Source organism: Sciurus carolinensis, chromosome 1 (assembly GCF_902686445.1).
Source record: "Sciurus carolinensis chromosome 1, mSciCar1.2, whole genome shotgun sequence".
NCBI lineage: Eukaryota > Metazoa > Chordata > Mammalia > Rodentia > Sciuridae > Sciurus > Sciurus carolinensis.
This window is the reverse complement of record NC_062213.1, coordinates 32,283,875-32,297,799: the sequence shown is the minus strand read 5'-3', so window position 1 is coordinate 32,297,799 and position 13,925 is coordinate 32,283,875. Positions and strand designations below refer to the sequence as shown.

Below are 13,925 nucleotides of genomic sequence, written 5' to 3'. Positions count from 1 at the left end.
TATTTCAGGTGTTTCATGTGTGTTAATTTCCCATGTAATGCTTTCAGCCAGACTGAAATGTATTGATTTTGCACAAAAGACTTCTTCCCCTGCATGTTGAAGAGTCTAAAGGGCATCTTTTTATCTTTTTGTGCCTTATTGTGAAAGGAAAAATAACTAATTTCAGTCAAAGCCATAAAAAATTGCAATGAAAGTCCTCAATCAGTGCTGTAGGCACAGAAAGTAGCTGCCAAATGCTTTTGAAAACTGACATACACAAAGATTTTCACTTTGAAGTTTTAAGTAAAGAAGGGTTTATTGTCATCAAATGTATGTAACTTTGATTCTTATATTTGTGGTGTAATATACTTGAATATTTGAGTACCAGCTGGGTTTCTACCTGGGATTGTACAGTGATCATAGGGCTTCCTGAGGTAACTGTAGGGCACAAAACCAAAAGAAGGAATGGAATGATTGATAGGAATCATGAAGTGGAGGGGTAGGTCTAAGACATCAGACAAAACCTAAGTCATCTGGTACTTTATGTTAAGTCACTGAACAATAGAGATGGGACTAGAGCTCAGATGTCCTGATTCTTGTTCTTTCTAAACCACCCCACATCCTGCACTCTGAAGGCATCCATCATAGCTGCTCCAAGACATGGTGAGGAAGCCATCATAATTGAAGTCCTAGCTCAGATGGGCTGGAGGGTGAAGTACAATTGGGACTAGCTTTATGTGCATATGTGTGTGTGTGTGTGTGTGTGTGTATGTGTGTGTGTGTGTGTGTTTGTGTGTGTGTGAGTAAACAAGAGCTCTGAACAACTGGCCGAGCCTCCCTTTGCAACCCAATCTCTACTTAAAACTGAACCCAAAGTTCAAATTCATTGTCCTAAAAGAACTCATCCTGGTCATGAGACTAGAATGTTCACTCCTAAAAATTATTGTAAGTTCATCAAAAACATGATATATACATAGATAAGAAGGGTTTACTTTAACTGATGTTACATTTAAAAAATGACTTTTTTGTAAACCCATTAAAGGGGAGTGTCTTCCTTCATAGGTTCCATATTAATGTGACTCTATCTCAGAAATGGTTCCACTGGGAATGTGAAAACCCAAGCCAGTGATAGGGCGGGATTCAAAATTAGTTATAATGTTGGTATTCTTGAACTTTAAATAAATGATGAGTCTGCAAAGGAAGCTTAAAACGTCCTGCATCACTAGTTTCATTCATTTATTTATTTTTGCATTGCTGGGGAGAGAACCCAGGGCCTAATTTACGCTCTGCACCAAGCTGCATCCCCAGTCTCCTGTACCACTAGTTTTAAATGTTCTTTAAATTGACTTTTAGTAAAACCTTAAACTAAAAATAGATATTTATTTACATACATTTAAAGTTAAATGTACAGTTGTAGCATTTTGCAGATTTTACTTCTTTTTTCTCCCTTAAAATAAAAGAAATGTCAAGGGGGTTTCACTCCATAGTTCATGAGATGCATACACACCGAAAAATGTTTAAGAGACTTTTTTTCTTATTGTCTCTCAAAGTAATCCCAGGTATCATTTGGTTCTGTGTAAATACTGTAACTTATCTGTAACTAATGCCCACTATTCAATTTTGTCCTTAGACTTAGAAAATATCTACTGAATTTGACTTGAGTGTCAAAGTCAGGAAATGACTTAGTTAAATTTTATTCAAACTGTTTGTGTTTCTTTTCTTTAGCTAGCCAGGCTATGAAATCACAAGAAAAGGAGTGGAGTTTGCTCATAGTAATGTTGGAACATCAAAGAAGCACTCTTTTTTGTGGTCTTTTTGGTAACTTCCAGGCCCAGCTGGAACTAGGAGATATCCATTTACAGATAGTTCATCTGGTTTCTCAAGTTGAAACTCCAATTCTAAATGAGAATTAACCACAAATTTTCAAATCTACCCTACAAAATGTGGTTTAGAAATAGTTCATGGGAGAGGTCAAGGACTGTATTTTTTTTTTTTTTTATTTTGTTATCATTCGTTTAGCTATCTACTGTTCACACAATTTTTTTTTTTTTTTTTTTTTTACGGAAATTAAGACTTTTCAAAAGGCAGATAGCATGCTCCATCAAAAAGGAGAAATATACTATTTCCAAAAATAAACAGTCCCTTTCCACTTAAGCCATTGGGTTTTATGAAAGGAAGTGCTAGATAATGTAGTTCATTTTAAGGAAATTGTAAATGTTTGACATAGAATTTTCTGTCAAGATAAAGCATTTCCCTCATTAAATGGGAACAAGTACTCACTGTGGTGTTCAGTGGATGACTTCCTGTATTTTCTTTTTCTTTCTACCTCATGTTAAATTGTGCATTACAAGTAGTTGACAAAAAACCAAGCATTTTACTTGGTCAATGAAAATGATATTTCCCATTTTTATCAATGTTTATGTGAGTGACATTCAAGGAGTTTTAATTTCCTCCCATTGCTTCTGGTGTTTTTAAAGTCATTCTTAACTCAAGGGACTTGCAGCTCAACCGATCTCATTCCTTGACTGAATGATGAACTCAATAGACACTGCACAGGAGGTAAATTCTTTTCAGATGGTAGAATTATTCTGAGAACAGAGCCAAATGACTCCTTGGCACCGGGAAGAAAGCAAATGCTTCATTTCCCCTCTTAAGAGGACAGAAAATAATGATCAAATGTCCCATACCACTGCAATCGGCCTCTGGGAAAGACCTTCAGCCCAAATAATGTAGATCACTTAAAAATCTTTACTATCAGTCATTATGTCGTTCAGATGATATGAAGGAATTTTTGAAATGAACTTCACAAATGGCTCCTATGAGCTGAAATTTGAATTTCTTAGTAGGGAACTAAGTATGTAAATGTGTATGCCTTGTGATTTTTTTTTGTTTTTAAGTTTCCTTTACTCCTGTCTCTCTGCCCTGTGTGCCGGTCTACCTGGACCCGTTACTGTCCTTTCACATCTAAGTTTTTCAAATTTGGGAGCATTGAGGTTTCTATCTTCACTTCCTCTCATTCATTTTAATCTTCATGCTATGTACGTGAGTGGTGCAGTTGAGTCTTGCTGCCAATGGTTACACCCCAGTTCCAAATATCACTTCCACTGAAAAGAAAACCTTTCCCTACAGTCTTGATTTCCTACCACACTGCTCTCTGCTGTTTTCCCCCTAATTCACTGTTTTCTGTTCTCTCTCTCTTTTAATCTGTCCCATAAATAACTCCAAAATTTCTGTTTTGATTTGATTTTACACACATCATTTTATAACATACACTTGTATCCATGATATATAAATTCCTGGAAACTGTACACAAATTTGTGCCTGTGTCTTGCACTATGAGGGTTAGGTAAGTAGGAAGGATAGATCCCACAAATTGTGTCAGATTTTCCAATGGATTTGTGACCCTTCCATATGGTTAGGAGTCATTGTTTTATATGCACCTTCAATTATTTGTCACTTGTCTCTTCTGAGAATACACCAGTCAGATTTCTCTTCTGAACTCCAGGTTCCTATTCCCCTGCCTGCTGGGACTCCAAGGCTCCTCAGTCCATAGGTGCAAAACTAAACTCCTTCTCTTTCCAACTTACTCCTACCTCTCCATACTGGTTGCTGATTTTCAAAAAGTCATCAACACCTTCTCAGTTACTTAACCTGGAAATTTGGAAATTATATTTAATCCTACTTCTTCTTTTTTTTTTTTTTTTTTTTTTTTTTTTTTTTTTTTTTTTTTACTTTTTACAGACTGCATTTTGATTCATTGTACACAAATGGGGTACATCATTTCATTTCTATGGTTGCGCACAATGTAGATTCACACCATTCGTGTAATCATACATGTACCTAGGGTAATGATGTCTGTCACATTCCACCATCTTTCGTACACCCCCTCTCATTTCCCTGTATGTAATCTAAAGTTCCTCCATTCTTCTCTCACCCCCAACCACACCATCCCCATTATATATCATCCTCCACTTACAAGGGAAAACATTCAGCCTTTATTTTTGGGGGATTGGCTTATTTCACTTAGCATGCTATTCTCCAATTCCATCCATTTATTTGCAAATGCCATAATATTATTCTTCTTTATGACTGAATAATATTCTGTTGTGTATATATACCACAGTTTCTTTAGCCATTCATTTGTTGAAGGGCATCTAGGTTGGTTCCACAATCTAGTTATTGTGAATTTAGCTGCTATAAACATTGATGTTGCTGCTTTACTATAGTATGCTAATTCTAAATCCTTTGGGTATAAACCAAGGAGTGGGATAACTGGGTCAAAAGGTGGGTCCATTCCAAGTTTTCCAAGGATTCTCCACACTGCTTTCCAGAGTGCTGCACCAATTTACAACTCCACCAGCAAGGTAAGTGTGCCTTTTTCCCCACATCCACACCAACATCTATTATTGTTTGTATTCTTGATAATAGCTATTCTAGTTGAAGTAAGATGAACTCTTAGAATTGTTTTGATTTGCATTTCTCTAATTACTGGAGATGTTGAACACTTTTTCATACATTTATTAATCATCTGTATGTCTTCTTCTGTAAAGTGTTTGTCTAGTTCCTTGGCCCATTTATTGATTGGTTTCTTTGTATTTTGGGTGTAAAGTTTTGTAAGTTCTTTATAAATTTTGGAGATTAGCGCTCTATCTGAAGTGCATGTAGAAAAGATTTTCTCCCACTCTGTGGGCTCTCTTTTCACATTATTGATTGTATCCTTTGCTGAGAAAAAGCTTTTTAGTTTGAGTCCATCCCATTTATTGATTCTTGCTTTGTTCTCTTGTGCTTTGGGAATCTTGTTAAGGAAGTCTGATCCTAAGTCAAAATGATGAAGATTCAGGCCTACTTTGTCTTCTATTAGGTGCAGAGTCTTGGGTCTAATTCCTAGTCCTTAATCCGTTTTGAGCTGAGTTTTGTGCAGAGTGAGAGATAGAGGTTTAATTTCATTTTACTGCATATGGATTTTCAGTTTTCTCAGCACCATTTGTTGAACAGTCTATCTTTGCTCCATTGTATATTTTAAAGTCATTGTTGTGGATTATGATTATTTTGGTTATAAATTTCCCTCACTTACTTTCCATTTATTTGCCTCTGTTTCATTTTAACCTTATTTCTCTCCAAAGGAATCACTTCACTTCGAGAACTTAATGGAAATCAACTCTACCTTCCCTTCCCAATGTAATATAATAGGTAATATACAGATTTCAGAACCAGACTCTGGGTCCAAATCTCAGCCCACTCACTTGCTAGCAGTTTGTTATTTAGAACTTACTTGTCACTATGTGCTTAGTTTCTTTATTTTTCATAGGAAGTGAGTAATGGCACTAATCTTACAGGGATATTATCAGAATTGAGTGAACTAATATTTGCACAGGGCTCAGAAAACTGGCTTGTGCTAAATTTTTTCTAAGGAAATAATGACAAAAATATCTATCTAGTCTCTCTGCTTTCAAGATTTTCAACTTTCCAGTACATTCTTCCTACATTGAGAACTGGGGTTATTTTTCTAAAATGCAAATGTTATCACCATCCTCATATATTGACTCCTCATTGCTTTATGACAAAACAAAAATGCATCCTCCTTAATGTCCCCCTTTCCCAAGAAGACTCTGTAGAAGATCTAGTCTGCCCTCATTCCTGTGTCCTTGCTGGAATTTTAATATTCCTTCAGTGTGATTTGCTGCTATAGTATCTCCAGGGCTCACCTCAAATGATGAATTCTAGAACATAATTGGTCATTTACCAGTTTCTCTCCTCTCAGTCCAGGTTCCTTAAAGTCACAGACTGAAATACATCTTACTTTTTTTTTTTTTTTCTTCCCAGTGGTCTGAACAGTATCTGGCACACTATAGTCACTTAGCAAGTATTTGTTAAATGAAAATGGATAAACATCCTTATCCCCCAGAAGAGAATCTGAAACAGAACAGTTGTTGCAGAACTATATTTTGAATGAATGGAGAAATTTATGAATCACATTTTAGTACAGCAGGAATGTGCTCCAAGCTGATTAGGACAGTGAGATATCTAGTCTGTGTCATTTTAAGATGGAACCTAAACACTGTTTTCTTTTTTAATTTTTGCTCTTTTTTCTTCCTTATTTTGTACATGCTTCATTGGAAACTAAATTCTCAATCACACAATAGGAGGTTTGCCTGTGTGTGTTCAATGTATGTGATGATGTTTTAATCACCAGTACACATAAATGACTAGTGAGTCTTTGACAGTCACTGTACTCAATTATCCTCCCACAAAGAATTCCAACTTTGTTTCCATGCCATTATCAATGTAAACTCTTTAATTCCAGCAATAACTGTGAATTGCCAAAAGCATGAAGCAATCAGCTAAGCTTTGACACTGTGATAACATTGAGGATCATATTTCTTTAGTGGGTAATGTTTCTAAGAATAAATGCGACCAAATGTTTGCAGACTAAAGTTTGACAAAAATAAATATGTTACCTGGAAGCAACACAAAACGAATACAATTCAGTTAAAAATGACTATTTGCCTAAGACATCACTATGTGGAACGTGTACAGTCAAGTTTGATAAATTATTTCAAGAAATCTATTCAGCAGGTCTACTTAGCTTTGGTGCATCTCATGGCATCAGACATTGTAATAGAAAAGTCCTGTGGAACTACACCAAGGTGCTCCCTTTGTGCAAAATATATTTACGGTTCCTAGACCAAGCGAATATTTGGAGAAAGTACATTTCAAGTCCAAACTTACTTCCTAGGAATTCCTTTATCATGTAGCTTTTATAAGCACTTTAGAAGGCATGAAAATGAAATTTTTAAAACTATATTTTGAGTACTATGAACAGGTATAGATGTTATATTTTTTCTAAATCTTTTAAAATTATTCTAAAAATATGTATTTTATTAATTAAGTACTTTATTTGTTCCAGATATTTTATTTTTTCTTTTTTTGACAAATAATAATTATATGTATTTATGAAGTAAAATGTGATGTTTTGATACATGTTCACATTAATTTATTTGTATGCAATAATCAAATCATGCTAATTAACATGACCGTCATCTCACAAACGTCATTTCTTTTGTGATGAGACATTTAAAATTCACTCTTGTAGCAATTTTGAGCTATACAGTTGACAGGTAGAGGTTATATGTATTTATGGTATACCACAAACTCATTGAGTAAACATGATGATCCCATTTTAGAGATAAGAAAACTGAGGCCAAAAGAAGCCACTTGGATGATTATCAATAGCTAAACACTCTAGGACATTGTATTCACACATTTTCTGCAAAAAAAAGTTTTGCCTATAGAAATAATTTAATTAATGAGTTTAATTAAATCTTGTCCCTTGGAGAAGAAAGAAGCATTAGGGTTTAATGAGTCAACTGTGTCCTCAGCACTTGGTCATTTGCTTTTATATTGAACATCTCATTTAGTTAACATGGTGAAATAGACATAATTATCCTGACTTTAAAAATGCTGAGATAGCTTCATAAAGGTTAAATTAAATTGCTATTAACAGGTAAATCACTAAAGTTATTTCCTTGTGTTGTATGAATTCTATGTAAGTGTCTCTCCACAATTGACTTGGTCAGATTGAAATCAGACTTTTAGGTTCAATTAAAACATTTGACTTTTGGTTTTTTTGGACTGCGAAACAGATTGTGATATTTTCAGAAAATCTTTTAAATGTACATTTTAGAGATTTTGGTGGATTTGTAATGGTGTGTTGATTTTGGAATATTTGTGTACAAACTTAAAAGTAAAATATTTGCATATAATCCTTTGATAAATAATAAATATATAAATAAATAAAATTTGGGTCATACATGAGAGACTTTATAAAATCAAAGTTCACTTTACTAACTGATATTTATCTTCTTTTTTAAACTTTTCTTTATTTTTCATTAACTTTTTTGACAGTGATAAATATTATTTTAAAAAATTCTTTTCATATGTGAATATAGGATAACTGATATTTAAACTGCTATTATGCTATTAGCCATTTTAAATTTTAGACTCACAGGAAGTGAAGACTATGGCTAAGTGAAAATAAAGATACTCAGATAATTGACATCTGGATATAAACCTTATTGAGAGATAACTTCCCAGTTTTGTGTCTCTTGTGAGTCCTAAAGTAAGTATTTAGTTAGAATATTTAACTGAGATTAAAGGGAACAAAACATTAACAAGAAGCAAATAAAATCTATGTCTCTGAGAGCACAGAACCCAATGGATAATCAGGCAATACCCTTACATGAGGGTCAAGACCCTGTAGCTAAAGGAGGATTTGCTTTACGATTGCATCATTAAAAGGAAAAAAACTATAACTGGAGGACTAGAGTATGAGAGAGTTTCTGTCTCTATTATTATTATTACTATTTTTTGGATGTGCTAAATCATGCAGTAGACAGTTACTTTCCTCACACCCTGAGTGGATGAGGAGAGTAACTACTAAATGAGCTGAACAATGCTTGGTTACTTGATATTACACCCGAACACCAAACCCAGGCAGAAATTTTGATTTTAAAGCCACACTCCCTGCCTCTAAAAGCTTAAAGACATATTTATAAGACAAATACTCAAAAAAGCTCGATTATGATAAGTAGGCAGACATATGAGCTCTGTGAGAATCACCAGAGTTTGACATCTCTAAAATTGTGAAGGAAAAAAAAAAAAAAAAAACAAAACACTACCCAACTCCATGTGCTTTAAGCCTCAGGATGATAAGAAAAATGTGTTTTCAATTTTTCCCCAAATGTATTCATCTCAATATGAGAGTAGATATGTCTCATATTAATGCTTAATTTCTAAATACTCATGAGCTCTATTAAAATTCTCTGGCACAATCCTACCAAGCTTTCCTTCCAGTGGGCTTCGACTCAGGGTTTTGGCAGGCTCTGACTGATTAGCAGGTTTTTCCCTTCCCAATCACATTACTGAGCACACCCAAATGGAGCTCTGGGGACCCACTGTTTAAAAAAAAATGTTACTTTACAAAGTATATTAAAGGTTTGTTTAGACTATCTAAAGGAGATATAACTCAAGGTAATGGAGTGTAACAGAGAAATGTGAAATGTCGTTAAAACAAGATCACTTAATACAGAGTTATCTTCTATATTCATATCTATACATGGAAGTTTGAAATTGAGCTAATTCTTCATGTCACTCAAGTTCACGATTAAATTAAAGTAGCCCCCACATTTGTACATCGTATATGCATGACCCAGTGTATGATGGTCACATGAGACACAGTTCAGTGACTCCAGTAACTTCCAGAGGTTATTGGAATCTTCACTCATCACCATTTATGATTCCATTTTCACTCAGAAAAAGGTTGGTTAGAGAGCAGGACTACAGAAGGTGATCTCGAGCCCCAAACTTTGAAGACCCACACTGGGTCTTGGGAAAGAGGTTCGGTTGGCAATGGACAGATGCACACAGAAGCACTCATTCAAAATTGGTATGTGGACAGGTGGGTGGAAGGAGGTACTCTAAGAAGAAGCCTGCAGATATTTCCAGTGGCTACATGACTCCAGACATTAGTGAGATTTAAAAAAAAAAAAAAATTATATTTTCTACTATTGCAAAGATATCCCAGGAAAAAAAAAAAGTTTCTAGATACCTCAGTTAAATCTTCCCTGCATGAGACTAAGGAAGTGAGTTTAAAAAAATACTTTTAATAATAATCATTTTTTCTCATGCATTTTAATTTTGGGAACTGTCTCTAATTTTCTTTTCTTTGAAAGCTACATTTTCCTCCACCTCTCTTTCCAAAAAGCAAACTATTAATATGAGTTTTCATTAAGATCTTTTTTCTTTAAAAATCCACCACGTTAACAAAATCATCAGCTGGTAGTCCCCTAACAGTTCAAAGATGACCCATAGGATATTAATTTTAAAATGGGGACACTCCTGAAACTCTTCCCAGCACTCAAGAGTAATCTTTAGCTTTAGTTAATTTTGATCCTTATATGGTCAAGTGATTAACACCATAATATCAAATTGTTATCCATGACAATGCAATAGATTACCTCAGGTCAAAAAAGATGAAAAACAAAGAAGTTAGAAAACTCTTTTAGAAAAATATTACGGATTCGCAAATTTGCATTTAGGAATATATTCTCTGAAATTAGGAACATAAGGAAACTGTCAGCAAAACCTCACATATACTTCCAAAAATAAAGCTCACCTGCTGTTTTCACAGAGCAATCAATGCCACAGAGAAGATCATATTGAATTGCTATTTGCTCATATAAAATAAGGTATTTACAAAACCAAAGCAAGGAAGAAATTCTTACCACCTTCTTTAGTGCAGAGGCTGACGAGGTTGTGGACTGTGTCCATCAGCTCTAGCTGCTGCTTCTGCAGAACACTGTTGTTGGTGGTGGCCCTGTTTAACTGTCTCTCCAGCTCCTGGATTATGTATGTTTGACGAGTAACCAGGCCTTGGAGGTTCTCTTTCTCTTCCTTCAAGGTGTCCAATTCTTCCTTGTGTTTTCCCTCCATTTCTAAGATTTTATGTTCTAATAAACTACAAGGAAGTGAAAATTAGACTTACTTTTTAAAATAATATACAAAAATAAACAGTAATTCAATTAGTTCCTGAGTGTAAGAGAAAATTAAATTAGGTATTTCACTACCAAAGTTACTATTTTCTTAAGAGGCTCAAGAATCTATATAGTTTAAAAATAGGAGTTATATATATAAGTCAAATGAAGAATTATTAAGCCAGATATTGTCAAAGTAATATTTCCTTCTTAAGTCTCATTAATTTCCTGGGATATATCTCTTATAACCAGGGTTGCTGATTTAGACTCAGACAATTATAGCCTAAAGCAGTTATAGTATAACTTTCATTAAGGTAATAGTCCAATAGAAACAGGTAAAATAGTTCAGAAAAAATATGAACAAAATACAGAATGTATTTTTTCATTTACTTTTCTTCATTCATTTGGGATTTTGAAACATTCACATTGATTTAAATTAAATTTAAACTGATTAAATTTCACAATAAGTTTTGTGGGATGAGGGAAGAATATAATTGATGTAGACACTATTGGACCAGAAAGTTTTCCATCTGAGGTCAAAAATTCTTGGTATTCCTCATACCAGGTCATGTTAACTACTGATTTCCTTTATTTCCAATGTGAGCTTTCAGGTGAGGCTTAGTGACATAACTATGTAAATCAGGAAAGAAAGACTTCATTAGGCCTGTCAGGGTCTTACAGGACTTGGGATGCTTTGTTCAAGTGATGTGATCTTTAAATGATCCTCTCCTAATGTATGGGACGTGAAAAGTGACCGTGAATGCAGAAGCCCTCTTGGATCCTAGAAACTGACTTGAAATAAAAAGCATTTACATTCTATAGAGTATTCAATATACTTCTATTCCTCAGGAGAAAGGCTTATTTGATTTTCTCAGTTCTGTTTGCAGAGGGTTCAACCAGTCCTTAGTTTACAAGGTGTTATTCAAAGGCAGCAGACCAGAATGGGCACTTAATACCTAGAGAAATAGTCATTTCCTTAAGTTTTCGAAAAGAAGACACTAGGGAGTATTTTAAGTTTAATCCTTAAATTGTACAATAGAGTGTGTCTGTAGTCAAACTTTCCAACTCTGTGTACTAGGGGGCAAACTGTAATATCTGGTTATCTTTTACAGACATGAAGAAATATGGCAAGAAGTACTCTTGGACATTCCAGATCTTTGCTAAAAAAAAAAAAAAAAACAAACTTTCTTCAGAGGAGAATGTGCCAGAAAAGTTGCCTGTGGAGTTGAGCCTGTGTGTAAGACCCTACCTTACACTACCTTCTGTACAGTGCATCTAGTTCACAGGTGCAGCATTCACGTGCAGACCTAACAGGGGACACTTGGTGTTTTACGCAAGGTCAGAAAAGGCAAACTTCTCATGCGAGTTGCCTTCATTCTACTGGACATGAGCAGAGAAAGGATCCCTACCCAATTTGGACAGATCTTGGCTGTAGTTGAGTGAGGAAAATGTGGTGGTCACTTTTATTTTAGAAAAGAAAAGTTTAGCAAGGAAATCAGAGTAAGATGAAAGACAATATCTCTAAGGGGTAGTTATGACTCATCCCTTAGTAGTTCCTTCTGTGCCAATAACTTGGTGCTGTTAGAGATGTTTGTAGTAAAAGGAAAAGAAAAAAAAACAACTTCTCTATTATCTCTATTGATTAAAAATGTCACCCCACCTACTAGTTAAGTGACGAGTGTGCTTGTGTCTGTTGAATTTGGGCTTTCCCCTCTGAGAATTAACCACAACTGATGCCTCAGCTCATTCTCAGTTTATTTCTTAATTACCTTTGTATCTATTTCTGGAGTAATGATCAGATACAAGATTCTCATATCTAGTGTCATTAACTTACTAAAAAATTGTCTTTCAAACTCACAGGAGTTGTAGTATCCTAGCAGAAAAATTGAACATTCTGAACATTCATAATTAAAATGATGATCATGTATAGCTCAAAATTTAAAAGTTATATAGTCTCATAATACTGGATAAAGTTCTGAATTCACATTTTTGTCTGAAATATGATAATCACTGGCTTCCAGTTTTCCTAATCAGTAGGTAATATAACATGTGTTTTATATATATATATCTTATGTTTATTAGTTGCTAAGAGCCAATAGTTATGTAAAATATAAAATCATACTCTTCCTGGTCTAAGTATTTTTAGTGAGGAAACCTCAAATTTAAAAAAGAAACAAACTGTAAGAAGCTTCTTTTCAGATAAAATATATTTTCCCCATAGTTTTGCATTAATATTATTTTTCTACTTTCTATTTTTGATGTATGCCTTGTGTAAAAGGGCATATACTTAGAGACAGCAGCTATCTGAGATGTCAAAAAAGGAGGTTGGTTTGTTTGCTTGTTTTATTTTTTAAAGCATAATTTGGAAAGACCTGAAAATTGAAAGTTGATCAAAGAAGTCCTGGTACCAAAGGAAGCAATTCTGGACCCTGACTTGTGAAAGAAAAGACTTGCATTTGTACATTGGTAAGAAACTTCAGTGTACCATCACTACCTGGTATCAAATGATATCCACAAAGCTGTCACCTTAGAGGAGATACTCATGTCAGGTGAAGAAGGGACCGTCTTGGAAACAAGAAGCTGCTCTGCAGCAGGGATATCTCACAGGATTTGGAAACCCAGGTTATATAATGACAACCACAGCACATTGGAAACATGTCACATGACAGGCACATTGTTTCCCAAATGGCAGGTCCTATCAGGTAATTTTATCTTCTAGTAATTTTCCCATTTCCTTTCTTTGTTTGAAACTCTTTAACAACTCTTAAATTCTAATCATTCTCTGACTTTATTCATTAATCTTTCATGTTAATGATAATTTTCTAGACTTCTTCAGGGAGACTTCTGGCTTCTTGACCCTTCTGTTTCCTTTGAGGATTTTCAACTCACTATTTCTTCTTTTCATGCCTGGTTTCCAAACCACTCTTCTCTCCTCTTTGATTCTTCTCATCCATTGGTTATTATCTACTTTGGAAGTCAGCCCTTCCTCCTCACTGCTTCCAAAATGGTTTGCATCCAAATCTTACTTGCCAGAAAATGTCTGTATACTATCTCTAGTTATCATCACATGTTTGTAATATACCATTATAGTTGTGTAGCATTTTAAAAAAAATTATATCCTTTGATTCTTAGAGTAATAGAGTGATACAGACCAAGTAAATCTTATAAGCTCTAGTATATAGGTAATAATCTAAATATCCCCAAATCATGCAGACATTAAATGTTAGAACCAGGGTAAAACACTATGTCTTCTAACTTGTTAGACTAGAAATCTTCCCATGACACAGCCCACTGCTATGAAAATAAGCACTAAGCACTAACTACATAGACTCCTCTCTCTCTCTCTCTTTTTCTCTCTCTCTTTCTTTCTTTCTCTTATTGGATATCAAACCAAGAGGGGCTGTACCACTGAGC

General features: G+C 34.6%; 1 protein-coding gene across 3 annotated transcripts in view; it reads right to left on the bottom strand.

Annotated features, from left to right (window-relative positions):
* Angpt1 (angiopoietin 1) overlaps positions 1–13,925 on the bottom strand; it is a 229,385-nt gene that overhangs the window by 63,790 nt on the left and 151,670 nt on the right. For 2 of the 3 annotated variants that reach the window (XM_047525088.1, XM_047525067.1), the window contains exon 4: positions 10,263–10,495. In XM_047525088.1, the coding sequence (XP_047381044.1) occupies positions 10,263–10,495 (233 nt within the window). The remainder of the gene's footprint in view (positions 1–10,262; positions 10,496–13,925) is intronic. The other variant, XM_047525077.1, reaches the window with a different exon arrangement.